General features: G+C 35.8%; 1 protein-coding gene across 1 annotated transcript in view; it reads left to right on the top strand.

The window, feature by feature from the left end:
- The window catches only part of GPC5 (glypican 5), a 1,486,194-nt gene that overhangs the window by 719,230 nt on the left and 739,284 nt on the right, over positions 1-27,680 (top strand). The window contains exon 7 of the mRNA XM_070471523.1: positions 12,801-12,957. Within this exon, the coding sequence (XP_070327624.1) occupies positions 12,801-12,957 (157 nt within the window). The remainder of the gene's footprint in view (positions 1-12,800; positions 12,958-27,680) is intronic.

The following is a 27,680-nucleotide window of genomic DNA, read 5'->3' as shown; positions in this document are numbered from 1 at the left end:
GAATCTCCTATCATCATATAGCCTTCACTCTGTGTGTCTCTGTGTTTAAATTTCCCCTTTTTGTAAGGACACTAATCGTATTGGGATTAGGGCCCACCAAGATGACCTCATTTTAGAGGATATCACCAGATGATCAATACCAAAATCAGATTGATTATATTCTTTGCAGTCAAAGGTGGAGAAGCTCTATACAGCCTGCAAAAAGACCACCAGGAGCTGACTGTGGCTCAGATCATGAACACCTTATTGCCAAATTAATACTTAAATTAAAGAAATTAGGGAAAACCACTAGACCACTCAGGTATGCACTTAATCAAATCCCTTATGATTATACAGTGGAAGTGACAAATTCAAGGGATTAGACCTGATAGACAGAGTGCCTGATGAACTAGGGATGGAGGTTCATGACACTGTACAGGAGGCAGTGATCAATACCATCCCTAAGAAAAAGAAATGCAAAAAGGCAAATTGGTTGTCTGACCAGGTCTTACAAATAGCTGAGAGAAGAAGAGAAGCAAAAGGAAAAGGAGAAAAGGAAAGATATACCCATTTGAATGCAGAATTCCAAAGAATAGCAAGGAGAGATTAGAAAGCCTCCCTCAGTGATCAATGCAAAGAAATAGAAGTAAACAATAGAATGGGAAAGATAGACTCTTCAAGAAAATTAGAGATACAAAGGTAATATTTCATGCAAATATGAACACAATAAAGGACAGAAATGATATGGACCTAACAGAAGCAGAAGATACTAAGAAGAGGTGGCAAGAATACACAGAAGAACTGTATAAAAAGGATCTTCACAACCCAGTTAATCACGATGGTGTGATCACTCACCTAGAGCCAGACATCCTGGAATGTGAAGTCAAGTGGACCTTAGGAAACATCACTATGAACAAAGCTAGTGGAGGTGATGGAATTTCAGTTGAGCTATTTCAAATCCTAAAAGATGATGCTGTGAAAGTACTGAACTCAATATGGAAATTGGAAATTTGGAAAACTCAGCAGTGGCCACAGCAAATTCGGAAAACTCATCAGTGGCCACAGGACTGGAGAAGGTCAGTTTTCATTCCAATCCGAAAGAAAGACAATGCCAAAGAATGTTCAAACTACCACACAATTACACTCATCTCACACACTAGCAAAGTAATGCTCAAAATTCTCCAAGCCAGGCTTCAACAGTACATGAACCATGAACTTCCAGATGCTCAAGCTGGATTTAGAAAAGGCAGAGGAACCAGAGATCAAATTGCCAACATCCACTGGATCATCAAAAAAGCAAGAGTTCCAGAAAAACATCTACTTTTGCTTTATTGACTACTGCAAAGCCTTTGACTATGTGGAGCACCTGATATTCCCTACCTCAGGAAACCTGCCTCCTGAGAAATCTGTATGCAGGTCAAGAAGCAACAATTAGAACTGGACATGGAACAACAGACTGGTTCCAAATTGGGAAAGGGTTACATCAAGGCTGTCACCCTGCTTATTTAAATTATATGCAAAGTACATCATGCGAAATGCTGGGCTGGATGAAGCACAAGCTGGAATCAAAATTGCCAGGAGAAATATCAATAACCTCAGACGTGCAGATGACACCACCCTATGGCAGAAAGAGAAGAAAAACTAATGAGCATCTTGATGAAAATGAAAGAGGAGAGTGAAAAAGTTGGCCTAAAACTCAACATTCAGAAAACTAACATCATGGCATCCAGTCCCATCACTTCATGGCAAATAGATGGGGAAACAATGGAAACAGTGACAGACTTTATCTTTTTGGTTTCCAAAATCACAGCAGATGGTGATTGCAGCCATGAAATTAAGAGACACTTGCTCCTTGGAAGAAAAGCTATGACCAACCTAGATAGCATATTAAAAAGCAGAGACATTACTTTGCCAACAAAAGTCCATCTAGTCAAGGCTATGGTTTTGCCAGTAGTCATATATGGATGTGAGAGTTGGACTATAAAGAAAGCTGAGTGCCGAAGAACTGATGCTTCTAAACTATGGTGTTGGAGAAGACTCTTGAGAGTTCCTTGGATGGCAAGATCCAACCAGTCCATTCTAAAGTTAATCAGTCCTGAATATTCATTGGAAGGATTTATGCTGAAGCTGAAACTCCAAAACTTTGGCCACTTGATGTGAAGAACCGACTCATACGAAAAGATCCTGATGTTGGGAAAGATTGAAAGCAGGAGGAGAAGGGGATGACAGAGGATGAGATGGTTGCATGGCATCACCGACACAATGGTCATGAGCTTGAGTAAACTCCAGGAGTTGGTGATGGACATGGAAGTCTCGCATGCTGCAGTCCATGGGGTTGCAGAGATTCGGACACGGCTGAGTGACTGAACTGAACTGAGCTAAATTTATTACCTCTGTGAAGACCCTTTTTCCTAATAAGGTCACATTCTGAGGTCCTAGGGTTTTAGGGCTTCAACAGATATTTTTATACAAACAAAATTTAGTAAATAATAAATGGATACAATAAGGGCTTCGACAGATGTTTTTGCAGAAACATAATAATAAATGGATACTATATTTTTTAAATTAAAAAAATAAATCCAGCAGAAACAGGAGTACAAGAATAGAATTAAAATGAATATCAAGGAGAACCACAATAATCTTTAATTATGTAATACCTATTTCTAAACCAAATATTAGAAAGGCTTGAAGTGTATTAGACTTGAAAATTTGGAGTTCTAAAACACATTCAGGAATTTTCCCCCTCCTTATTTCTTATTTTTTCAGCTGAAACATTTAGGCTCAGCAACATTAAATGATTTATTTAAGGTCATGCATATAAATAGTTAATGGGAATTAGGCCTAGAATCCCAGTGAAATACCTACTACCTCCTTCCCAAAACAATCACAGTCTCAAATTTTAACCAATTTTCTCAAATTTTGTCTAGAATATTTAGTAAAATCACATTCCTTTAATCCTCTTTTGGCTTGTCTCTGTCCATATTTTTATGGTTTATGTAAATAAAGATAGATTGAGGGAATTTCATTGCAAAGGTGAAAACCAGAATGACATTTATGAAGATATAACTCTCATAACCATCTGGCATACACAAGGGTGTCATACTAAATGGGATCAGAATGAACTCCTTTTGGAAGTAAACCTTTAATAGACTGTGGAAGCTTTAGGGGAATCTATCCTGGAATGTTTTAATGGAGTACTTGAGAATGAGTTGTGCACAGCTGGCCAATGAAGAGACTCTAGATTGGTTACCAAAACCAGGTTTTAAATGGATTTGCAGTCCTCCACAGTTCTTTGAAAAATGGCAATGAAAACTGTGATGAATTAACAAACAAAAATCTTTTCTAATCAGAAAGCCCTTACATTAACAATGCATTTTGATTGACATTGTCCTTTTTCCTTCCTTCCTTTCCTTTCTTTTTGATTTTCTGTTGTCTTTCTATGACATCAATCTTATGCAGATAAATGATTAAAGGACAAGGATTAAAACACAAAACGGTTGAATTCTATAAACCTTGTAGGCCAGAAACACGCTGAAGCTATTTAAAAATGGTAATGAAAAATCTAAGTTAATGATGCAAATTGCTAATTTTTGTATACTATATAAAAATGACCTGGTCTTCCTGTCAGAGCAGATAACTAAGGCACTGGTAATTATAGTTCTGTTCCTTATGATTGAACCAGGTGAGGGAAAATTTTGGTAGGCTAAAGGGGGAAAAACATTCACTTGCTAACCATGTAAAATGAATCCTTATCTATATCATTAACTAGGAAGTGCCTGTAAAACTACCTTTATGATATGGTCGAGTGTGGTGAGCAGAAGCCAGATTTACCAGATGGTATTGAGTTGTCTTGAATTTATCTTCAATCGGTCCATCTATGCTTGAGAATGCTTTCACTTATTTTCCCCAGAAGCAGTAGATGTTCAGTTTTGGTCTGTCCTTGATTTGGGAATTCAGTTGCTGGGCTCTGGAATGTCAGGAAGATGATGTGGGATAACTAGGCAACTAGTTAAGCATGTTCTCAACAGTAAGTCACTCGCACGGTTCATTGCCATGGACCTCTACAAAGAAGAGGCAGTCTTCTGAAGTAATCCAGGACACAAGTAACTGCACATTTGGGGCAAATCTGCTTATGTGTCTGGGCTTCTTTGGTAGCTCAGTAGGTAAAGAATCTGCCTCAGTGCAGGAGAGCCAGGTTCGATCCCTGGGTCTGGAAGATCCCCTGGAGAAGGAAATGGCAACCCACTTCAGTATTCTTGCCTGGAAAATCCCATGGACAGAGGAGTCTGGAGGGCTACAGTCTGTGAGATTGCAAGAATCAGACACAATTTAGCAACTAAACCACCACCACCACTGTGTTTGGTGAATGTATAAATACTTCCCATGCATGTGAAGACCTAGTTAGAGGCATACAGGCTTCCGACATACAAAGAAAATGACTTCACAATGATAACCCATACCACTAACAATATAAATTTATTCTGAACCTCATGAATATAAAATAATACAATTATTTATCTGATAATTCTTATTTAGAATGCATTTAATTTCATTCATAGATGAACCTGAATCAGCCAGAAACTGAGATGCTGTTTTCTGTCCTATAATATTGGTGGGTGACAATATGTCCATATGGCGTGTGTGCATGTGTGTTGGTAAACATGCAGTGATTAAGAAAATTAATAAATTAGCTTTGAAGTAAGAGTTGGCATCAACAAAGTAATTTTCATATGTTTAAAAATTTTTTAGTAGTTGCCATACATCATGTCCCCACAATGAAATGTTTGACTTGAGAATTTTGCATTGTACATCTAGTTATTCCATTGAACATGTTATGGGCTTTTAATCTACTTATAACCTTCACTTTTCTTCTCCCTTTCTTCTCCTACTTCAGGGTCCTTTTACATTACTTACCCTTCAATATGCCTGTTTCTTCTACTCCTGTTATTGTTCTTCTGGACCCATCTATTTATGGCTTACTTAGCATGGATTTTTTGGTAGATGTCTCCAACAGTAACTCTGGGATTGTCTCCCAAGAAATGTTTTTGTTGTTGTTTTTTTGATTTTTCCGCAATTCTTTTCAGGTCCTTGTAGTGTTTTGCCATAGACATTTCACAAGAGCCTTTTGATGACTGACAGTGTTTGGCATGCGCACTTCCTCTTTAGGGCCAACAGTTTTCCTGTGTCTTATTTGAGGTTTTGTCATTATCCCATTCTATTCGTGCACTTAACTCACCAGCTTTTAGCTTTAACTCTCCTGTGGGATCTAGTTTAGAGTTTAGACAAGGACACATGTTAATTATAGACTTATCTGGTCACTTTTGTTATGGCGGCTCAGAAAATGAAACTGCCCTCATTTTGAGCTGGAGGTAAGGGTCAGGCATGGTAGAAGGGAAATACATAGAATTTTCCTAAGGGAAAAAGAACAAATGATTTCTTTACAGTTTAAGAGGCCAAGAGTGAATGTAGTAAGCCTTTTCTAAGTTCAGTATTCTATTTACAAAATCACAAGACTTTTATAAATTGCTAGACTGCGTTGCACAAACCAAATGTCACAGAACAGTGACCTTTCAAATTACCAGCGCAACAGAAGCTGAGATCAGAAAGCTCAAACTTAGAGCAAACACTGACAAGAAATCCTACAGAAATGACTTCTGTGTCTGGTCAACTTAACATAACATGACATATTCTAGAATGTGTTTGGCTTTTTAGGTAGGATAGTCTATAAAGGTTTAACTGCTTTTGAAAACATAATCTTTAATATAATCTGAAGATTTGTAGTATTTAGGTTTTGGGGATAAAATATTTTCTAATTTTGAAAGAGAAAGAGCAGAAAAGTTTTATATAAGAGAAACATCTAAAAGAAGAAAAACATCTAAAAGATGAAAAAGTATAAATGACAAAGGTGAAATAGGGTGGAGTGGTTTGGGGGGTTGGATGGGAACAGAACTAGAGGTTTGAGGAAAGGGAAGTTCAATTGCAAAAAAATGAGAGCATTTTATATAAAGAGTTTTTATTTAAAATATGTCTAATTTAAATATGTTACAAAGATAAATTTTGAAAATACATCATAAGAACTTTTTAATCAGAGTTCCAGCTTTAAAATATTATACACTTCAGTAGTTGTTCTATTTCCCATACATTTCTTTATAGGTTTTACTTAAATTTTATGAAAGTATAGATACAAATTGCTTTATAACAACATTAAATTCATATATATGTACATATTTGTATATATTTATACATAGTGGATTTTTGTTCTATACTTAATATATATTCTTTAGAGTTATTTTATTAATGATGAAATGAGAGCACAATTTTTGTGTCTTCTGTTTTCTGCTTTGAAATTTTTCTGTCAATGTTTTGTTTTCTTTACCAACCGTCATAAATGCCCATCAATAATACAAACTTGTGAAACAGAACCTTCTACCATGTCTAGGTTTGACTAGATGACTGTTTATGATGACCAATGTTTTATAAACATATATTTACTTCTTATATATCTGTGTAAATGATTGCGAAAGGATGGAGGGAATATTTTATAGATATATCATTATATATTGCATTTGGAAGCACATTCCATTGCTCTCACATGTGGATATTGTTGAATGTGATGAATGTGTTTGTCTTTTACAGCAAACATGTGTATGCAAGACATCAATAGCCAGATTTTATTGTAAGTGTTTGAAAGGCTATTGCAAGGATGGGATATTGCCAGACAGTTAGTAAAAAGCAAATTGAGTCTATTGAGAGATTAATTCACCAGCTGAAAGAAATACATTTGCCTCACAGTCATCAGATATTCTACTCACCAAATTCATCCTCCAAGATAGCATCCCTAATGAGCTTCCTAAACCAATTAAACATAGGCAGGAAGCATCAGTCATCCAAACTGACTATTTTCAGCTAATCAGCTGACTGCACAAATGCTTGACATTGAGGAAAAAAGGAACACCCTAAAAGTTGTTGAATTCCTTTCCTACTCTGTCTTTACTTGGTGCGTTTCTCAGTTTTAATGCAGTGTCTTGCGTAGAACACTATAAATGAGCAGAGTACTTTATAGTATATAAAGTGCTTTCCTTTCCTTTGCATTGTTATTCAATAGAATGAAATGAGTTTTAATGGACTTAAGTAACTTGCTTAAAGGCACACAATTAATGTGTGGCTGGGACCCAAAATCGTGTCGTTTCCTCTGTTGTAGTAGTTCTATAAATATGTACTATTGATTGACTTTCTACCCTCCAGGACAGGGCAAAGGTCTAAGTACTCAAAATGCTATCAGCTTTACATTTGGGCAAATTCAGAGCCAAGGCAGGACGAGAATGAAGGGAAACAATTTTACTTCCATGTGGGTTTCTTCCTTGAAAGACTGGCTTAGTTTAGTGATATCAGGCCGCACTGTTTATGATAGTAATGAGAAGGAAGAGAACATAAAATGAGCATAAATAAAGTTAGAAACATAAGAGTTAGTCACTCAGTCATGTCCAACTCTTTGTGACCCCATGGACTGTAGCCTGCCAGGCTCCTCTGTCCATGGGGTTTTCCAGGCAAATAAATTCACACAATTACTGTAAGAAAAACAAAATGCTATGTAGTGGAATCTGGGGGGCAGGGGGTTGCTGTTTTAGATATAATAATTTAAGAAACAGTATATTTTATGGGACCTTGATTGGAGGCAAAATTTGAACTTTTTATTATAGACTCATTTCATAACAATGTCAATGTTTGTTGTGTGAGAGGAGGGGTTAATTTGCATATGTTAATTTGGGAAATGTAAAGTGAATCTCAACTAAACAAGATTGCTTACTGTAGATTCCTTATGAGCCTTTAGTTCATAGATATCATGAAGGGGACTTGGTATGCATTTCCCAAACATTTCATCATAAGACTTCTCTCTGTGGCTCATCTAGCTAGACTGACATTTTGACACCAGTGGGTTTTGACACTATAGAGTCACAGAAAGTTCTAAGGCAGAGAAATGGCATGGTGAAAGTACTGATTTAAGGGAAATGAACTGTACAAAAAAAGATCTTCATGACCCAGATAATCACAATGGTGTGATCACTCACCTAGAGCCAGATATCCTGGAATGTGAAGTCAAGTGGGCCTTAGAAAGCATCACTACGAACAAAGCTAGTGGGGGTGATGGAATTCCAGTTGAGCTATTTCAAATCCTGAAAGATGATACTGTGAAAGTGCTGCACTCAATATGCCAGCAAATTTGGAAAACTCAGCAGTGGCCATAGGACTGGAAACGGTCTGTTTTCATTCCAATCCCTTAGAAAGACAATCCCAAAGAATGCTCAAACTACTGCACAACTGCACTCATCTCACATGCTAGTAAAGTAATGCTTAAAATTCTCCAAGCCAAGCTTCAGCAATACATGAGCTGAGAACTTCCAGATGTTCAAGCTGGTTTTAGAAAAGACAGAGGAACCAAAGATCAAATTGCCAACATCCACTGGATCATCAAAAAAGCAAGAGAGTTCCAGAAAAACATCTATTTCTGCTTTATTGACTATGCCAAAGCCTTTGACTGTGTGGATCACAATAAACTGTAGAAAATCTGAAGGAGATGGGAATACCAGACCACCTGACCTGCTTCTTGAGAAACCTATATGCAGATCAGGAAGCAACAGTTAGAACTGAACATGGAACAACAGAATGGTTCCAAATAGGAAAAGGAGTACGTCAAGGCTGTATATTGTCAGCCTGCTTATTTAACTGATATGCAGAGTACATCATGAGAAATGCTGGGCTGGAAGAAGCACAAGCTGGAATTAAGATTGCCGGGAGAAATATCAATAACCTCAGATATGCAGATGACACCACCCTTATGGCAGAAAGTGAAGAGGAACTAAAAAGCCTCTCGATGAAAGTGAGAGGAAAGTGAAAAAGTTGGCTTAAAGCTCAACATTCAGAAAACTAAGATCATGGCATCTGGTCCCATCACCTCATGGGAAATAGATGGGGAGACAGTGGAAACAGTGACAGACTTTATTTTTGGGGGGCTCCAAAATGACTGCAGATGGTGACTGCACCATGAAATTGAAAGACGCTTACTCCTTGGAAGGAAAGTTATGACCAACCTAGATAGCATATTAAAAAGCAGAGACATTACTTTGCCAACAAAGGTCTGTCTGGTCAAGGCTATGGTTTTTCCAGTGGTCATGTATGGATGTGAGAGTTTGACTATGAAGAAAGCTGAGTGCCAAAGAATTAATGCTTTTGAACTGTGGTGTTGGAGAAGACTCTTGAGAGTCCCTTGGACTGCAAGGAGATCCAACCACTCCATCCTGAAGGAGATGAGTCCTGGGTGTTCATTGGAAGGACTGATGCTGAAGCTGAAACTTCAGTACTTTGGCCACCTCATGTGACGAGTTGACTCATTGGAAAAGACCCTGATGCTGGGAGGGATTGGGGGCAGGAGGAGAAGGGGACGACAGAGGATGAGAAGGCTGGATGGCATCACCGACTCGATGGGCATGAGTTTGAGTAAACTCTGGGAGTTTGTGATGGACAGGGAGGCCTGGCATGCTGCGATTCATGAGGTCGCAAAGAGTCGGACACGACTGAGCGACTGAACTGAACTGAACTGAGTAGGCAGGAGAGACCAATGTCCCTCACAGTGAGGGAGTTGGAGAGATAAGATGTAGTGACACATGAATAGTGGAAGTGAATAGTTCTATTTTAAGAAACAAAATAATACAGTACCTTTTATATCTAACTGTTGCTTAGTGGTGAACTGAAGAGTAACAGGGGTTGCAAATAAAGAATTAAGTATGAGCTATACACAGATGAGAATGCAATCTGTTAGGATGGCTTCCCTGAAATAGTCTTAAAAGACTAAAAGGGGATGTACAGTATTAACTGAACATTTATTTTTATTATTTTGGAAATGTGAGGAAAAAGATGATCAAACTAAGAAATCAGAATAGTTTAGTCATAAAGAAGTGGGATTTTGAATAAGGGTCTTACTGTGAAAAGCTGATTGTTTTCGTTGATTAGTTATTGATTGGGGATTTTCACCAATTAAGTTTTATTACAATTGTGAGAATCAAAATGAATGTTTGTGGTTGCTTATGATTTAGAAGAAGGAAATAAACATATAAAGTAGAATTTTTATGCAGAAATGATGGAGATGGAGGTGCTGGCTCTTCCAGAAAGAGATGGGATCCTGGGGACCTGGAGCATAGATCAGATGGGATCATGGATATGTTTGAACGAATTGATCATTTGTGGAAATCCTATTGCCATGTAATATAGTGGATGTGACAGTGACATATGCGCAGCCCCAGGGATTCAAGTGAGAAGGCTTAGGGCCCATTTTATAATTCTGCTGCACCACAGATAGTTTAAATTAAAATACGTTTTGTATAGTTTTCTTTCTTAAAAATATGAGTTTGTGTGTCTTATATGTTTCTTGGAGTGTCACTGAAGTGATGGAGAAATGTAGTATAATGAACATATTAATGGTTTTAAAAATAATAGTTTTTCTCTCTTGTCATCTATTATTTTTACCAGCACTATAAATGTATTAACCATTCTCTGATAGCTAATGCATTTAATTACTTTCAACCCAAACAAATTACCTAAAGCAGTAAGTTTTATTTCACATCTGCTATCTTACTGTTTGCATTTTTGAGTTCAAATTCATTGAGTTGGATCTTCGGTGACTTATCCATTCTTAGGGCTGTTCACAAGATTTCTTTTTCTTCTGACCAAGGTCCCAGTAAAATATTGGAAGAATACTTAGGAAAGTAACAGGGAAATAAAGTCGAAATGGGAAATGTTGGGGAAAAGTGTCAGAGGCAAAAGAAATAACACTTATCAGAGAGTTTAGCTTTTATTGTACTTTTCAGATACAATTTTGAATAACTTTAATCTTTCTCAAATAATTTTTCAGTTAATGAATTCTAAGTGTTTAAGCAATATTGCAATAGAATGTGTAATAACAAAGATAATAATGATCAAAGTGCATTAGCTTTTAATGTGCAAACACCATTCAGTATACTTTATATATTTTTTTCTCACATAAGAACAATGACCCTGGTATATTACTATCTCTATTTTAGTTTTGACTGAACTGAGTTATCCAGGAATTTTCCCAATGTCACATGGTTCATATATGTCAGAATCAGGATTTAAATCTGAGTATGTTGGACCTCTGAATCTCAGCCCTTTATGATTAAGCTAAATAACAAATGATATATGGTATTATTTTATGAAATTCATTCAAATTTTTAATATTTTATTTAATAATTTAATACTTAGTTTTACTTATTAAAATTTTATCTTTATAGAATAATGCCTTTTATCTTTTCTTTACTTTTTCAAATTTTTGAATTTTATATACTTTGTTAGAAATCTGTATTTTCCCATTGCCTTGTCTCCCTACGGGAAGTAACATACATATCATTACATTAAATACAGTAAGAGACTTTCTTTAACGTAATTCTGAATTCACTGACCATGAAAGAAGCTTTCTTTTAAAATGTAACACCTATTAACATTTGGGAAGTGCTGATCAATAGGATAAATTCTGATTAGAATTTTTAAATTATTTTCAAACTGTTTTAACGTTTCATTTACTAAGGAAAAATAAATCTCAGGGAGCTGCAATATTTCAGAATTTGTGGCCCAATTTTATTTTTTAATTCTGAAAGTTAATCAGTTGTCAAAGTTGTTGCTTAATGTTAGTGTTCTTTAAATGCTAAACATATTTGTCTTATATGTACTTAGGATATTTTGCTCTATATTTTTCAGTATAAAATGCTCTCCTTGAGTTGTGTGTTTATTTTTGGCTACTCAATACAATTGATCTCTGTATTGAAAATCTGAAATCTATGAAAAGCTTTTAGAAACAGCAACCCTAATTCTTTCATAAAACACCCTGAAAACTTGAATTCCCATTAACCATTCAGCTGCAATATGTTTCATTCATAACATGGCAGTACCTTCCAGTGTTCATGCTTGGTGATGGGTCCTCCAAAAATGCCTTAGAGGTATAAAGGTCACATACCAGATCATGTTACTCGGTCTTAGCTTTAAGTGAAATATTCCATTATTCACAACATCACCTCTTTGAAAAGGAGTTCGGGCATGTCCAATATTATTCAAAATATTATTTTCCTCATTTTATAGGGGGAAATGGCTATTCTATCTATTTTGTTCATCAAAGTAAGGGAAATCCTTGAGAAACAAATAGGTTCATTGAATTTCTTGAGTAATTTGTATAAACGGAATTAGAACCCAAGTCGTTTGTTCTATAGTTTCTTCTGTTCCATATATATTGGTATGCATATTTAATCCATAAGTTTAAATAAAACTATAAATATACATGTCCAAGATTCTATATTTCTTTCACTGGGTCTTTTTGGAAGAGAGGCAGTCTTCTTTTTGAGAAATTTTAGACTGTTGGTTTGTAAAATAAACAGTACATTACCAGCCAATACTCTTCAGAGGGAGATTTGTTGTACTGGAGGTTGATTTACCCTGCTTTTAACATTGTGTATTCAGAAACAGAGGATTCTCTAACCAACGTATTCATGAGAAAGAAGATCTGGTTTTATCTGATTTCCAAAACTGTCTCACAGTGTTAATAGGCAGATTGCAGCTTTTCATAGCTGCAAGACCTTGCCCATTATTTATTATTATGTCAGTAGTTTCTTCTCTTTCTTTCATGCTTGATTTATTAAGTTATCCACATCAAAATAGTGTGTCCACATAAGAAAGCAATTCTAAGTTTTGCATGTTGTTGAATAGCATCCTTAGATGATTGGAACTTTCTATTAATTAATGTTTTTGGTATCCATATTTAGTTGTTACAGGGTAGGTCACCCAAACCCACCAAGTGGGAACTTCACATGGGCAGTGGTGGCGGCATGGTTGAACAGGTCAGCGGGGACTGTGATGATGAAGATGGTTGTGGGGGTTCAGGAAGTGGAGAAGTCAAGAGGACACTAAAAATCACAGACTGTAAGTTTATGATTCTAACCCCATTTCTAAAGGACTGCTTTTGAAATATAATTATGGAGAACTATTGCTATGAATATAAAGAAATAATGATGTGAATTCAGAAAAAGGCAAGAGGAATTGGAAATGAAAACTAAGCCATTTTTTGTTATTTGGGATATGCATTCTTGGGCCTTTTATTTCTTTTAACTAATGACTTTAAATGGAAGTTGCAGTTTTCCTGAGTAAAATGAGTGAATGATCATTAGTTCTGAGAATTCATCATTTTAAAGTGGGATAATCTGTAGGACATAAAATAACTAGGATGATGAATGTTTAATTTATATTAGTGAAACCAGAATGGGTGAGCCATGCTGAATATTAAAGTTCTCTAACTGTATTATATTATCATGACATTATATAAATTTTATTAGGTTTTCATCATGTTCAGAACACAAAGAAATTGATTAAATATATGGCTAGTTATGGTGAGAAAATACTTGAATTTAACTCCTATGATTTGGTTCTTCTGAAAAAAATCTCACCAATCATTCTCATTATTTTGATTTTATGGGTTTGAAAACCATTTCTGGTATTGCTGGACTAGTCACTATTACATATGATAGAATGACCCGATAACAACAACCAAAAAATCACCAAATAAATTTCCTTTCCTTCTCTTTACATACAAAATGAGGGATCTAGTCTAACTTTCAACTGTTCACTTATCTCAGGTCATACCAAAGGGGGTTACTTTATAAAATAAACTGGACCTGTGCAGGCCTGTCTGCAGCCTGCCCTGATAATCTCCCTCTAAATCACAAAGGGCTTTGTGATTTTTCTGACAACTTTGTACCTGTTAGAAATGTCCTTTCCTGACTTTGGTGGGAGAAGAATTCATTTACTTTTCAGTTCTCGTGTAGTAAATTTAGAATACTACCAATGCCTCAAGTATCAACACCCCTTCCTTCCAGGATCTTGTTTTGTAAAACAAATGCATTGTTTAAAGGAATAGAAACCAGAAGAGGTACAAAATCAAGACAATATAAAGAAATATGTTTTCCTATTAGAAAGAGTAATAAATTTAACATAGAAAGTAGATAGTTGGGATTTAGTACACTGGATTGCTACTGAACAAAGGACCACAAAATTGTTTGATGTATTAGCACAATTTCCCAGTGAAAATTGCATTTCTACTCATGTAGGAGCAGTAAGGATATGTGTTCTTCTTATTGGTACTAATGTAATTTATCAGATTAATTTCTTTTGGTTACCTGTCTTGTATTGTTTATGCCATAAATGGGAAGACAAAAAAAATTGAAAATGTGTTTTCATTAAGAGTTAAAATGCCCTCCATTGTATTTTGGAATTATGATAACATATCTATTAGGATAATATTAAATAGTCTTTAATTTTCATTTGATCCTGTGTATTTATATGTACCATGATTTCCCTGTCATTTGAACATTGCAGGGTTTTAAGGCATAAAAATATTATGAAAAATAGCTTAGGTTAAAACTTAATCTATAAATTGTATGTACGTGAGTGTGTGTGGAATTAGCCTTTTATAGGAATTTTTCACTCCTAAGGTTATTTATAAGCTTGAGAACTTGCTATTTATTAATAGATAACTTTTTGCCTTATTTCACACAAGAAGTAGAGACAATAGAGGATATTCAACTACTAATAATTTTCTCACAAAACCGTACTTGTCAAGGTGGCAAGAATGAATTTTTTTACTCTAAAATCCTGAAATGGACAGGTATAGTACAAGCAACTATCCATCAGAATTGGGGAGATTTGATATAGATGGTTTTCAACAACTCCAGGCAAACAGTAAAAAAATCCACATCTGTTGCAAGTGGGTTGCCTGTCATGTTTCTATGGGTTTATAACTGTTGGCTTTCAATTTTTAATAAGTGGTTAGGAACCCACAGTGGATAGCCTGCGGATAGAGGGACACAGCAAGTAGCAAAACGTAGGTCACATTTCTATTTTTATAAAGCACCATAATAGTTTAACTGTGTTAGGCTGGTTTGATATATCACTAAAGCATGTTATGCCATAGTTTTAGACGGTCTTAAAGTCTTAAAAATATTGTGCTCTAGAAAGTTTACCAAGGTGTCATTTGTGTTAAGAATTTGAAATACACCATTATGTCTTCTTCACAGTGATGTTTGTTCTTTATAAAATACAAGTAGAACACAGTTTGTGACTTCAAAAATATCTGATTAAAAAATGTTATACAGACATATATTTATTTATAACTACATATAGTTACAAGGAATAATGCCAATATTATGTCTTGTAAATTTAATGATTTTACTCCATTTATAAATATGTTCAAAATTGATAAATATCTTACTAACCATCACTTGAACTGATTTTCTGTTTTGGTTAATGTTTATTTCAGGCAAGAAGGGTTTATATATTTCAATGTGCAAAGTTTTACCACCAAAATTTTAGGTATCATTTTTTTATCATCAACAGTTTCAAATGATTTAACAATATTTAACTTTTAAACTACCTCTATTTGTATCACACCTATTAAATATCATTAAATGTCAACTGACATATTTCTAATAAAAAAATCTATGGTATGTAGTGTTCACTTTTAGGAAACTGAAAGTACTTTATTTTAGTAGGTGATTTAAATATCCTAAGATTACATTAATTTTTTCTATATTTTTATTGTATTGAATTTGGCTCATATATGTAGATATGGTTATTTCACTAGTACCTTCAAATAGCAGGGTTGGAATGTTTTTGAACTTTCATTTCCCCTCATCCTGGACACTTGGCATCCTTTCAAAGTAGCTAAGGGATGGTAGGTTTTAAATACCAGTGCGGGGGGCGGTGGGGGGATGGAAAACAAGTTCTGTTTTTGTAGCCATGCAGAGCAAAACTACTCTCACTACCATCAATACTTTTTCAACTATTTGACTATTCTAATATCCCTCAATTCTGATATATTCAACTGTTAAAAAAATAAAGTGCCACCAAAGAGAGGCTGTAGCAAAGCTATGCATGTGTAGTTTTGAAAATCTGCAGTAGCATTGATTGCCCTATGTGGTATTGTAATTTAAATTGCGGGAACACTACCATTGGGAAATCCCACAGTCAGAGGATCGTGGCAGGTTGCAATCCACGGGGTCACAAAAGAGTTGGACGTGACTTAATGACTAAACAACAACCACCAAACATTGCTTTTAACAAACAATACATAATCCATGATCAAATTTATTTTGATAAGATGGTTCACAGTAACAATCTCAGATAAAATGATTTTGATCACAAGTTGATTCAGGCATCACATGTTCAGAAACAGTAGGGTGATTTCAAGTCTTCAAATTAACTGAGATAGTCTATTGTCATATTTATTTTGCTAGTACAATATTATGTTGCATCATTAGCAGTTTTAAAAATAATTTCACCTTAAATGAGAAGCCTGTAAATGAAAACAAAAGTGATTAAGTATGTATTCCAATAACTTTTTCCCCTGATAATGATACCAACCTGTCTCTGAAGAACAGTCATGATTATGGCTCCCAGTGCAGCATTCTGAGCCCTAAGCCCTTCTGATTGCCATTCATTCAGTCATTAAAAGTCTTCCCTGAGAAGGGTTGTTTGCCATTCATTTTTCTTATCTCCTGGGCTGTTTTCCCTCTTCTCTTTTACAGATTCTCATCATCATACCAAATTTTATTTACTTGAGAAAGCCAGGACTCAGTCTCAAACTTTTATCATCCCTATTCTCAACTACTTTCTGCTCCACAAACCACTTACCGCATCATAATACCAATAATAATATGGTACCTTGCCCTTGCTAGCCCTGTCAGCTATAAAGGGTTCCCCTATGCAACAGATCAGGAAATAAGCTTATGCGATCTGAAAGTTTTCAGCTTAAATGAGATTTATTTGGAAATGAAAACATAACACTTTGAAATATTAAGTAACTAGAGCTAGAAAAGAACCCTTCTTTGATTTTGATAGCCTAAAATAAATAGAACAGTTGTTTATATTGTGCTTTGGATTGTCACTTAGTAATGAACCTTAGATAAGCCTCTAACAAATGCATCTACAGCCTGATACTAACAGTGACCTTGGAAGAGAATAGTGTATTCCACATGCAAAGTAAAATGAAAATGATTCTCTGTTAGCCACTGAAGAATAAAGGGTGCTGATTTATTTAGTAATGCAGGGTTGTAAAGTGCCTGGATATAGCTGGCTTCCTCAAACTTATTTTTACCATAAATCATCTTTATTTCAAAATCTCAGCCAGACATGAAGTTCAGGGAGAACTCAAAAGAAAAAAAAAAAAAAAAAGCTCCAGGTTACATTTTCTTTAGTGAAATCTGTATTCTCCTGAAGTACTAAAACTATGTAATTATTCAATGTGTACAAATAATTTTGTGATATTTTATAGTATTTATTAATAGCTGATGATTTTTCTTTTTAATCTAAATTATGCAAAACAGATAATGCAAGCACATAAGATTTTTTACATTAATAATAGTTACAAATATGCATATTAAAAGTATGTGTATTGTTTCTAAAATTCAAGTTACATCCAATTTGATTAAAGAAAATATATTTAGTTTACCTTGTAAAATGTTGATAAATAGCCCATTAATAAATTATACCAAATGTAAGAAACTGTGCTGAAAGTAACTAAATAGCTATCATTTGTTTAGTCAGTTAAGCTAAAAAAAAAAAAAATTGGAGAAGAAAATGGCAACGCACTCAATATTCTTGCCTGGGAAATCCCATGGACAGTGAAGCCTGGCAGGCTACAGTCCATGGAGTTGCAAAGAATGATATAAGACTGAGTGACTGAGTGCACATGCTAAAAATAAATCATCTCTATAAGGGTACTTAGGGCTTCCCTGGCACCTCACACAGTAAAGAATCCTCCTGCAATGCAGGAGACCCAGGTTCAATACCTGGCTTGGTAAGAAGCCCTGGAGAAGGAAATAGCTACCCACTCCAGTGCTCTTGCCTGGAGTATCCCCTGGACAGAGGAGCCTGGTGGGCTACAGTCCATGGGGTCACAGAGAGTCTGATGCAACTGACTGACTAAGCACACACATAAGGATACTTAGACTCAATCCTTTGTGACACAATTAAAGTATTCTTAAATAATAACTGTACACTTTGATCTATGTTGTACAAGTGTCTCATACTAAAGGGTTGTGATAAAACAGTAGAGAAATTCATGAGGAAACACTTCCTGATCCTGCTCAGTGGTCACTATTTTGAACACTTGGAAATTATAATCTACCAGGTTTTACACTACTGATGAGAATTATACTAAAGACAAATGAAATATATATATAAGATAAATATTTTTAAATTAATGTGGGATCATTATGGATATTGGATATTATTATGGATATATTATATCTATATGCATATTATTGTGGATATTGGACATATGGATATACTAATATCCATCATATTATGGATATTATTCTGATTATGCATTTTCATTTTGTTTTCTAAATAATTGAAACTCATCCTGGCTGCTTGCTATTTTGTTAGCAAGACTATATAATAGAATCTGGATACTTGATGACTCATCTGAAATCATCTCTCATTCTCTTTCAAAGCTATAGGTCACAGTCATGGATTTAAATAATAGAACTGAAATAAAAGGGTTTGTTCTTGAATGCCTAAGGAATGATTTCATTGCTTAGCTTAATCACAGAATTGATGTTGAATCACTGAGGTGAGGAGGGGAGATTCTCTAATTAAAGCTTAAAGAGCTGCTAGCATGCGTCCCAGATCAACCAACTATTCTGCAAATCCCACAACTTAGTCTATACCACACCAGTGGACATAAAATAAAGAAATTATGGCCTGTATTGACTAACACAATGCTAAGTATGACTGCATGATCAATAGAGAAAGTAAAAAATTAAATTTGAAGAAAATATCCTCAGATACATTTGATCATGACTTGCCCAAAGTCATGTAGCTGTTGTTATAACTAGAAACAAACCATTTTCATGTATAACCATATCCAGATATTTTTGTATCATTTTATTGCAAATAAACAGAATGATTATTGAAATAGATATATTTCCCCTCAGTCAGGATTCACTGATTAAAAATACAAAAACACGTTAAGTATATTTTTAGCTGTTTAATGACTTCCATATCTCTAACTGTGTAGAAAGAATATTTTCATATAGCTTTTTGACCAATGAAGTGCTCATCTAACTCTAAATAACTAAATAATATAGCATGTGGTCTGGGCTCTAAAGTTCTCACACTATCTTGTTCTATAAATTATGTGGAACTCTCGTTAAGATTAGAGGTATGTAAATAGTGCTGCAGTGAGTATTGAGGTACATGTGTCATTTTGAATTATGGTTTTATCATGGTATGTGACCAGGAGTGGGATTGCAGGATATTTGGTAACTCTGTTCTTGGTTTTTATGGAAACTTCACACTGCTCTCCATCGTGGCTGTAGCACTTCGCATTCCCCCCAACAATGTAGGAGGGTTCACTTTTCTCCACATCCTCTCCAGCACATTTGTAGATTTTCTGTTGATGGCCACTCTGACCAATGTGAGGTGGTACCTCATTGTAGCTTTCATCTGCATCTCTCTAATAATTAGTGATGTAAGTAGATTTTCTGATGATAGCCATTCTGACCACTGTGAAGTGATACCTCATTGTAGTTTTCTTCTGCCTATCTCTAATAATTAGCCATCTCTATGTCTACTTTGGGGAAATGTCTATTTAGGTCTCCCTCCCATTTTTTGATTGGGTTTCTTTTTTATTGATTCTAACTCACTTTGCTTTACAACATTTACAATACAGTTATACCCATATTTTTTTTTAAAGGTAGAAAAAGAGTACAAGTACAATACAGGTGGTCTCATTGTGGGCATTTCCTTGTGCTTCCAGATGATGTTTGTTGTTGGTCTAAGGACCACACTGTGTGTGTGTGCTGGGTCACTGTCATGCCCGACTATTTTGTGACCCCATGGACTGAAGCCTGCAAGGCTCCTCTGTCTTTGGAACTTCCCAGGCAAGAATACTGGAGTGGTTGCCATTTCGTACTCCAGGGGATCTTCCTGACCAGAGATTAAAGCCATGTCTCTTGCGTTTCCTGCATTGGCAGGCAGGTTCTTTACCACTATACCACCTGAAAGACCCCAAGGACCCTACTATGAGGAGAAAAACTACCTACCCTTGTTTATTACATCCCTTACTTATTAGCATGTCTAAAATTAGTTTCTATCAAAGCAATATGTACTCTTATAAAACACTACCACATTTATAAATTAGAATTACAAGAAAGTATTATAGGCACTAGGAAATTAGGGACTATAACAGTTAGGCAGGTATGGTGGTTTATCCTATATAATTTTTTATATCAATTTCAGTTCAATTGTTCTAAGCCTTGAGTTTACTTTTTTATGTTTTTATTGGATTATAATTGATTTACAATGTTGTGTTTCTCTCTGCTATACAGCAAAGTGAGTCACTTTCTGATACCAAAAGAAAGGTACTTCCATCTTTTCTCAGGGTCTGAAGATTTCAGGTTACACTTGCTTCAAGGAAACTTTAGCTTGTTTGGTATCTCAACTGAAATGTTTTATCTTCATTAGCTCCTTCAGATTGTAATAAACACTAAAGAATTATCTTGCAGTTTCCCTTGTATCCCATTACATTCCAACAGAGAGAAATCAAAGTTTTATGTGAACTAGGAGAAAGGAGGGAAGATATTGACATGGGACAGTCAGAAAACACTTTGTAGCAGAGACAGGGAAAGGGCAACCTGGAAAAGTGACATTTGACTGCAGTGTTTTGAGACAGTAGTATTTGACAAGGTGGACACATTATTTGGTTTCCGCCATTGACAGTAGGGACTGGAAGGTACCCTATGGAGAGCAGACACCATGAAATTAAGACAGGGTGGTGTAGGAAGAGGGAGTAAGGAGCATGCTTAAGAAGGAACAAACTTATTCAAGTTGCTTGAAAAAAACTATCAGAAGTCTAAAAATGAATTTTAAAATGTTACAACAGTTTTGAGTTCAAGAGTGAGGAGTTTGTATTTAATTTAGTAAGCCAAAAGAAACCATGAAAACTTCTTTATGTGTGGTCATTTGGTTTGAGTATGCAGTTATTCAGATTTCACAGGTGGTGCTAGTGGCAGAGAACCCTTCTGCCAATACAGGTAGACTTAAGAGACACAGGTTCGACCCCTGGATAGAAAGATCCCCAGGAGGAAGGCATGGTAATCCACTCCAGTATTCTTGCCTGGAGAATCCCACAGACAGAGGAACCTGGCAGGCTGAGGTCCACAGGGTCGCACAGAGTCAGACACAACTGAAGCAACTTAGCATGCACACGTGTAGCACGCACATGCACTTATTTGTACTAGCAATACTGATTAAGAGAAAAAATATGTATAAATAATGCATATCTTGCACAAGTATGTGCATGCTTAGTCACTCAGTCATGTCTGACTCTGTGCAACCCTTTACACTCTAGCCCACCAGGCTCCTCTGTCATTGGGACTTCCCAGCAAGAATACTGGAGTGGGTTGCCATTTCCTCCTCCTTGGGATCTTCTTGAAGGAGGAATAGAAATCCTGTCTCCTGTGTCTCCTGCAGTGCAGGCAGATTCTTTACCCGATGATTCTTTACCCACTGAGCCAAGTAATGTACTACTTAACCTTGCACAAGTAATTGTTCTGTGCTTGACTTTCCTCAAGTTGGGGATAATAGCCATGCTCTCCAACAAGCATCCTCCTGAGGATTAAATAACTTCATCCATGAACAGCATTATAAGTGCCCACACACTCCCACCCACCGAAACCAGAAATAATTCAATGAAATACATTAAAAGGTTTTCTTAAATGCTTCTATGAGGAAGCAAGAAGGAGAGAATGCTTTCACCTTCCACAAAACTAGGTGAAGACAATAATGTAGAGATAAAGATAAACATGGAAATAGAGATACAGATATACTTACACATACACACATATACACACAGTTTAAGGAAAACCATGCGATAAATTTGTATCTATCCCTCCTCCCAGTTCAAGAATAAAGTATTTCCATACCTCTATGAACACATTCCTTCTGAGAATTTACAATGACTGTAAACTGTATCTTGCTGGATTTTTCTGGGGCACTTTATTATAAACGGAGTCCTAGAATCTCTTTTACACAGTGTGTTTCTTTTGCTTCAGTGTTAAATTGTTGAGGTTCACCTGTGTTGATGGGTGTAGATCTACTCATTCATTTTTACCAAAGTGTAACATTCTAATTATGAATATACACTCCCACTTATTTATTTTATTGTTGATATATACGGTATTTGATTTTAGCTTTTGAATATTGTGAATAATTTTGTATAAACCATTTTAAACCATCTTGAACATCTCTCTTCATGCACATTTGCAGAGCCTCTGCAATATACACTTTGAAGTAGCATGAGACTGTCACAAAGCAGAGCGTGCGTATGTTAAGCTTTCCTGGGAAATGTCAAACTGTTACTGGTTAACAAAGTGATGGTGTCCACTTATATTCTCACCAGCAAAATCTAGAAGTTTATGTTGCTCCTCATTTTTGCAAAAACTTTTGTTTCCATTTCCACTGCTTTTGTGTATCTGTCCAAAGGATGGAAGTGGACCATGTTTTATTCTATATTAAATCTTATTCATTTAATTGTACTTTCTGTCCTAAGTATATGAAATTCCTCATATACTTCCTCATCTGAAATTTCCTTCATATCCATAATCCATTTCTCTTCTACAGGGTTATTTATCTTCTTTGACAAATGTTCTCTGGACAAAGGTCAACTTCAATTATCCACTTACCTATTTTGGTTATGACCTTCAAGAAAGGCAGAATAGACTCTTGAATTTTTCTTTTGTTTAACCAGTTTCAAGATAATGAATTGGTATGCTCCTTGTCTTTCTCAGAAGGTGACCAATTCTTTCAACCTTTTCTTTAAATATCACTATGAAGTAAGTTTCAAAAACATTCGTCATTCTTATTCATATTGAAGTCCAGAGTGTCCCACATTTTGCCAGTTGGCACTTCTTCGATTTGGCTCTTCAGTCTTTTTGACATGATCCCCAAATTCTTGGCTAGTTTCATTGCTCACTAGTATAATAAGGTATTCCAAGCTGAGCTTGTACATTGTCTGTCTCAAACATGGAGTCAGTCATTTTACATGACCCTGATTTATTTTAGTAAGAAAGGCATTTCATGACCACAATCTGGGTATAAGACATGATCTTCAAAGACACAGATCATAATAGAAATAAATATCTCATAATTATTTGCTTTATTCCACATCAGAGGTACTATATTGTAATAGTTCTAAAACTATTCTTATCAGCTATGATTACTAAAATCAGTTTCATTTTTGCATAATTTATGCATATTCTATCCTCATTTTATGTTTATAATAGATATTAATGTATCTCAAACAGTCCTGTGGAGATATGTGTGTGTGTATGTGTGTGTGTGTGTGTGTGTGTGTGTGTCTAAGGCTTCCATGGTGACTCAGTGATAAAGAATCCACCTGCCGTGCAGGAGACATGGGTTCAATTCCTGGGTCAGGACAATCCCTGTAGAAGGAAATGGCAACCCACTCCAGTATTCTTGCCTGGGAAATCCCATGGACAGAGGAGCCAGGCAGGCTATGGTCCATGGGGTCACAAAAGAGTCAGACACGACATAGCAACTAAATGACTATGTGTATATATATGTATATATTTGTATACCTATGTTTCCTTGGCAAGAAACTATAGCAATAGAATACATATTGACAGATACAAATATATTTAGTTCACTTACTATATCTGTTAACTATATACTACTACTTGTTCTTATGTCCAAGTTTCTCTAGTACATTTCCTAAGGAGATCTGAAAGGACAATATTTTACAAGGTTTCACTTGGTGATAAAAGTTTGTGCCCCTTTTACCTAAAAGTTGACATTGCTGGACAGAAGAATGTTAGTCGCATTTTTTTTCCCTTGCATTTCTTCAGTACTTACTGATTTTTTTTCTGGCAGAGAGCATTACTGGCAAAAAAAAAAAATCTGACTATATTCTAAATTTCTTCCCTTTATAAGCAACATGTATTTTTTTTCCCTCTCAGTGCCAAGCAATTTTAAGTACAGTAACTTTGCTAGAATATAGCTTTCTGAGTAGTTTTGAGTGGACACTCAGTAACATGGTGTAATTTTAAAATAAGTAAGGAAAGTGTGAGTGTGAGTCACTCAGTCATGTCCTACTCTCTGCGACCCCATGGATTGTAGCCTGCCAGGCTCCTCTGTCCATAAAATTCTCCAGGCAAGCCAGGAGATCTTTGTGATCCAGGGATCAACCTGGGTCTCCTACACTGCAGGCATATTCTTTACCATCTAGGCTACCAGGGAAGCCCAAGTACCAATTTTTTTTTTTAGCACATTTTTACTGAATTTTAATTTTAAGTAAGTATATTCTTCCCTTGTTTTGATTTTCTTCTTCAGAAACACCTATTATACATCTGATGAATTGTATTTGCTTATTTTCAGTATGTTCTTCAATATCTTTTATCTATGTTTAAATTAACTTTTGCTTTTTAAAAATGCATCTACTTTTTACTTTCTAAAAATGCATCTCCTTTTTACTTTCTATTTCTCTTAAGGTATTGCTAGTGATATTTCTTTGCTCTTACACTGCTTCTAGATTTTATTTATTTTTAAGTAACTTTTCTCCTTTTTTTTTCCTTTGTCTTGAAACCTCTTAACTTCATTTCTGAATTTTTAAAATTCTGACTTTTTTCATGTCTTGTATCCTTTCCTTGATATCTTTTAGCTTATTTTAAATGATATGTGAATTTTGGGATCAGGTTTTCTGATATGCTTTCACTGTTTGTAGAGATAACAGCAGAAAACTATTTAACTTTGTGTAGGATTTGGTCTTAATTCTTTCCTGTTGATTATTTTTCTGTAAATTTAAATTTGCTAAAATTTTTGAAGGAGACTTGGTTCATAAAGATTTTCTAAATTTACTGAGCTTCTAGTCCTGTTACCTGCAGGTAGTGCTAAATATATTTGTCTATGGATATATATCTGCTCTGTGCTCAGTTGTGTCCAAAAAGAGTCGGGACTGTAGCCCACCAGGTTCCTCTATCCATGGAATTTTCCAGGCAAGAATACTGGAGTAGGTTGCCATTTCAAAAAAATTCATGGTTTCGAATTGAGGTGCTAGAGAAGACTTTTGAGAGTCCCTTGGACTGCAAGGAGATCAAACCAGTCCATCCTAAAGGAAATCAACCCTGAATATTCATTGGAAGGACTGATACTGAAGCTGAAGCTCTAATACTTTGGCCACCTGATGCTAAAAGCCGACTCATTGGAAAAGACCCTGATGCTGGAAAAGATTGAAGGCAAAAGAAGAGTGTGGCAGAGGATGAGATTTATAGTGTGCAGAGTTATTATATCAATGAAGGTGAGAGTTGGGCCATAAAGAAAGCTGAATGCTGAATAAAATAGATTTATATTGTGCAATCAGGAAGTCCAAAACTAAACTTATCAAACTTTCTCCTAAGCCTGCATTTTAATTGTCCCTTTTTTGGTTGATACCTATCCACTTATCATCCTCCCAAGTCAGAAACTCTAGTTATCCTAGGTTCCTCCCCTGACTTCACTCCCCATATTTAGTGAGGCCCATTGTCTTTACCTGCTGAACATTTCTTAAACACGTTCTCTCTTTCTATTCCCATTGCTGCTTTCTTAACACAGGTCCTTATGTCTTGCCGTAATTGTTTCTATGATGTCTTACTGGTCTCTTTGCCTCTCTTTATCCCATCTCTGTTGAAATAATATTTTTTAAGTTGACAGTTTATTTCTTTGGTGAGATGTGATACCTCAAGCTACCATGCTGTCTTATTAGGCAGAGAAGTGGTTTTCTAAGAAGAAGAGGCCATTTTAGTGTCAAAAATAGTTATGAATAATTATGAATAGTTCAACTTATGAATAGTTGAACAATAACTTTTACTTATTTGTCATATCAGACAACCAATTTTAGTTCTTCTCAGGATACCCAGATGCTTTTAACCAAGTTAAACACTTTTATTGTCTCTCATATCCCAGTGAAATGAGTGGAGGTACTTAATTGTTTTATCTTTCCTAAGATGTATACTTTAAAAAAAAATCTCTTAATTAAGAGATGTTATGGCTATTGTGCTAGTTATTTGCCTGTTGTGTTTTGGCTCCCGGTAACTGGTTACAGTTTCTCTGTGATTATGCTTCCCTGGTGGATCAGACAGTGAAGAATCTTCCTGCGGTGCAGGAGACCTGGGTTTGATCTCAATGTTGGGAAGTTCCCCTGGAGAAGGGAAATGCTACCCACTCCAGTATTCTTGCCTGGAGAATTCTATGGACACCGGAGCCTGGCAGGCTTATAGTCCATGCTGTTGCGATGAGTCAGACAGGACTGACTGAATAAGCACTTAGGCACTGTGTATGCAAGCTACATTTCCCAAGCTCTCAATTAAATTCTCAAACTATGTGAGGTCTAAAACTTATATTTCCAAGATTATCTTGCCAACCAGCGCACTGTTATTTTTCTGCCACTGGAAGATAATAAAAGAAGGTCAAAAGAAGGGAGAGGGGACAATATATCCTGTTTCCAGTTCTTATCAAGATTAAATCAATAGCACAGTATCAATCCCCTGCCTCCAGACACTTTGAGCACTTGGAGTAGCAACTATGTTACATTCCTTGAAGGGACCTGTGCCAGCTAGCTTTGCTTGGCTGATAACTGGACACCTGCAAGGTGGTGCTCATGAAGGTCTGAACATCATTCAGGGAGATCTGTACTCCCATTGTCCATCCTGAGAAGTAAACTTCTCTTTCAGTCCCTAGATTCTTGATATCCATCTCTTCTTCTCCTTCAACCCTAAGAATGGGAGCTACTCCCTGTGGTTACCAATATCTATGGTCTTCAACACCCTCATTTTGCTTCATTAACCTTTACTATCTATATACTAATTTTGGGTATTATATATCTCTAAAACATCTAGCATGCTTCCTGATTCAGTTGACTGAGCCCTGTATAATACAGCTAGTCTTAATTGTATACAGTGGGAATCAAAAATATTATCTGAAAACCAATTAAGACTTTTCTCCTAGTTTTCAAGAGGGATAAAATCCTTCCAATTCTCTCTAGAGGTGTATATTCACCATATAGGCTAACACCTGTTTTACCATTTCCTCACAAATCACAGAGGAAAATAATCACAGAAAAGTAGGAGAGATAAGCCATTTATACTTGAGCATATAGAACAGGGAGCAAGAGGAAGTAGCTATCTTCTGGATGAGAAATACTCTAGGGATCAGCTCCAGAACCACTAAGTCTTTGTTTTCATTCTTCACCGTACCTGGTCCACCTGAGTTGATCTGAGGCACTGCATGAGTACCAGTGGAACCACCGTGTAAAACTATGTATCTGTGGACTCACTGCTAGGACTGTTGGGCTTGGGTTTCCCCTGGAGTCAAGAGTATAAGACTGGGGAAAGTTGAGGCAGGACAAATGAAAACCTATGTACATACATACAGATGTACATAAAAGCAAATGGGACTGGCAATGCTAGGGTACTAAATGTTGTTGGTTTTTGGAAAACAAACTAGAAGTACCTTTCTTTTATTGTTATAATTTCATATCCTCCTAGATTTGAGATATTGGAATTAACTTTCTAAGATACAGTCAAGCACTTCTTCAA

The sequence above is a fragment of the Odocoileus virginianus genome, chromosome 8 (assembly GCF_023699985.2).
Source record: "Odocoileus virginianus isolate 20LAN1187 ecotype Illinois chromosome 8, Ovbor_1.2, whole genome shotgun sequence".
Classification (NCBI taxonomy): domain Eukaryota; kingdom Metazoa; phylum Chordata; class Mammalia; order Artiodactyla; family Cervidae; genus Odocoileus; species Odocoileus virginianus.
The sequence above is the reverse complement of the archived record's forward strand: the minus strand, read 5'-3'. Positions and strand labels throughout refer to the sequence as shown.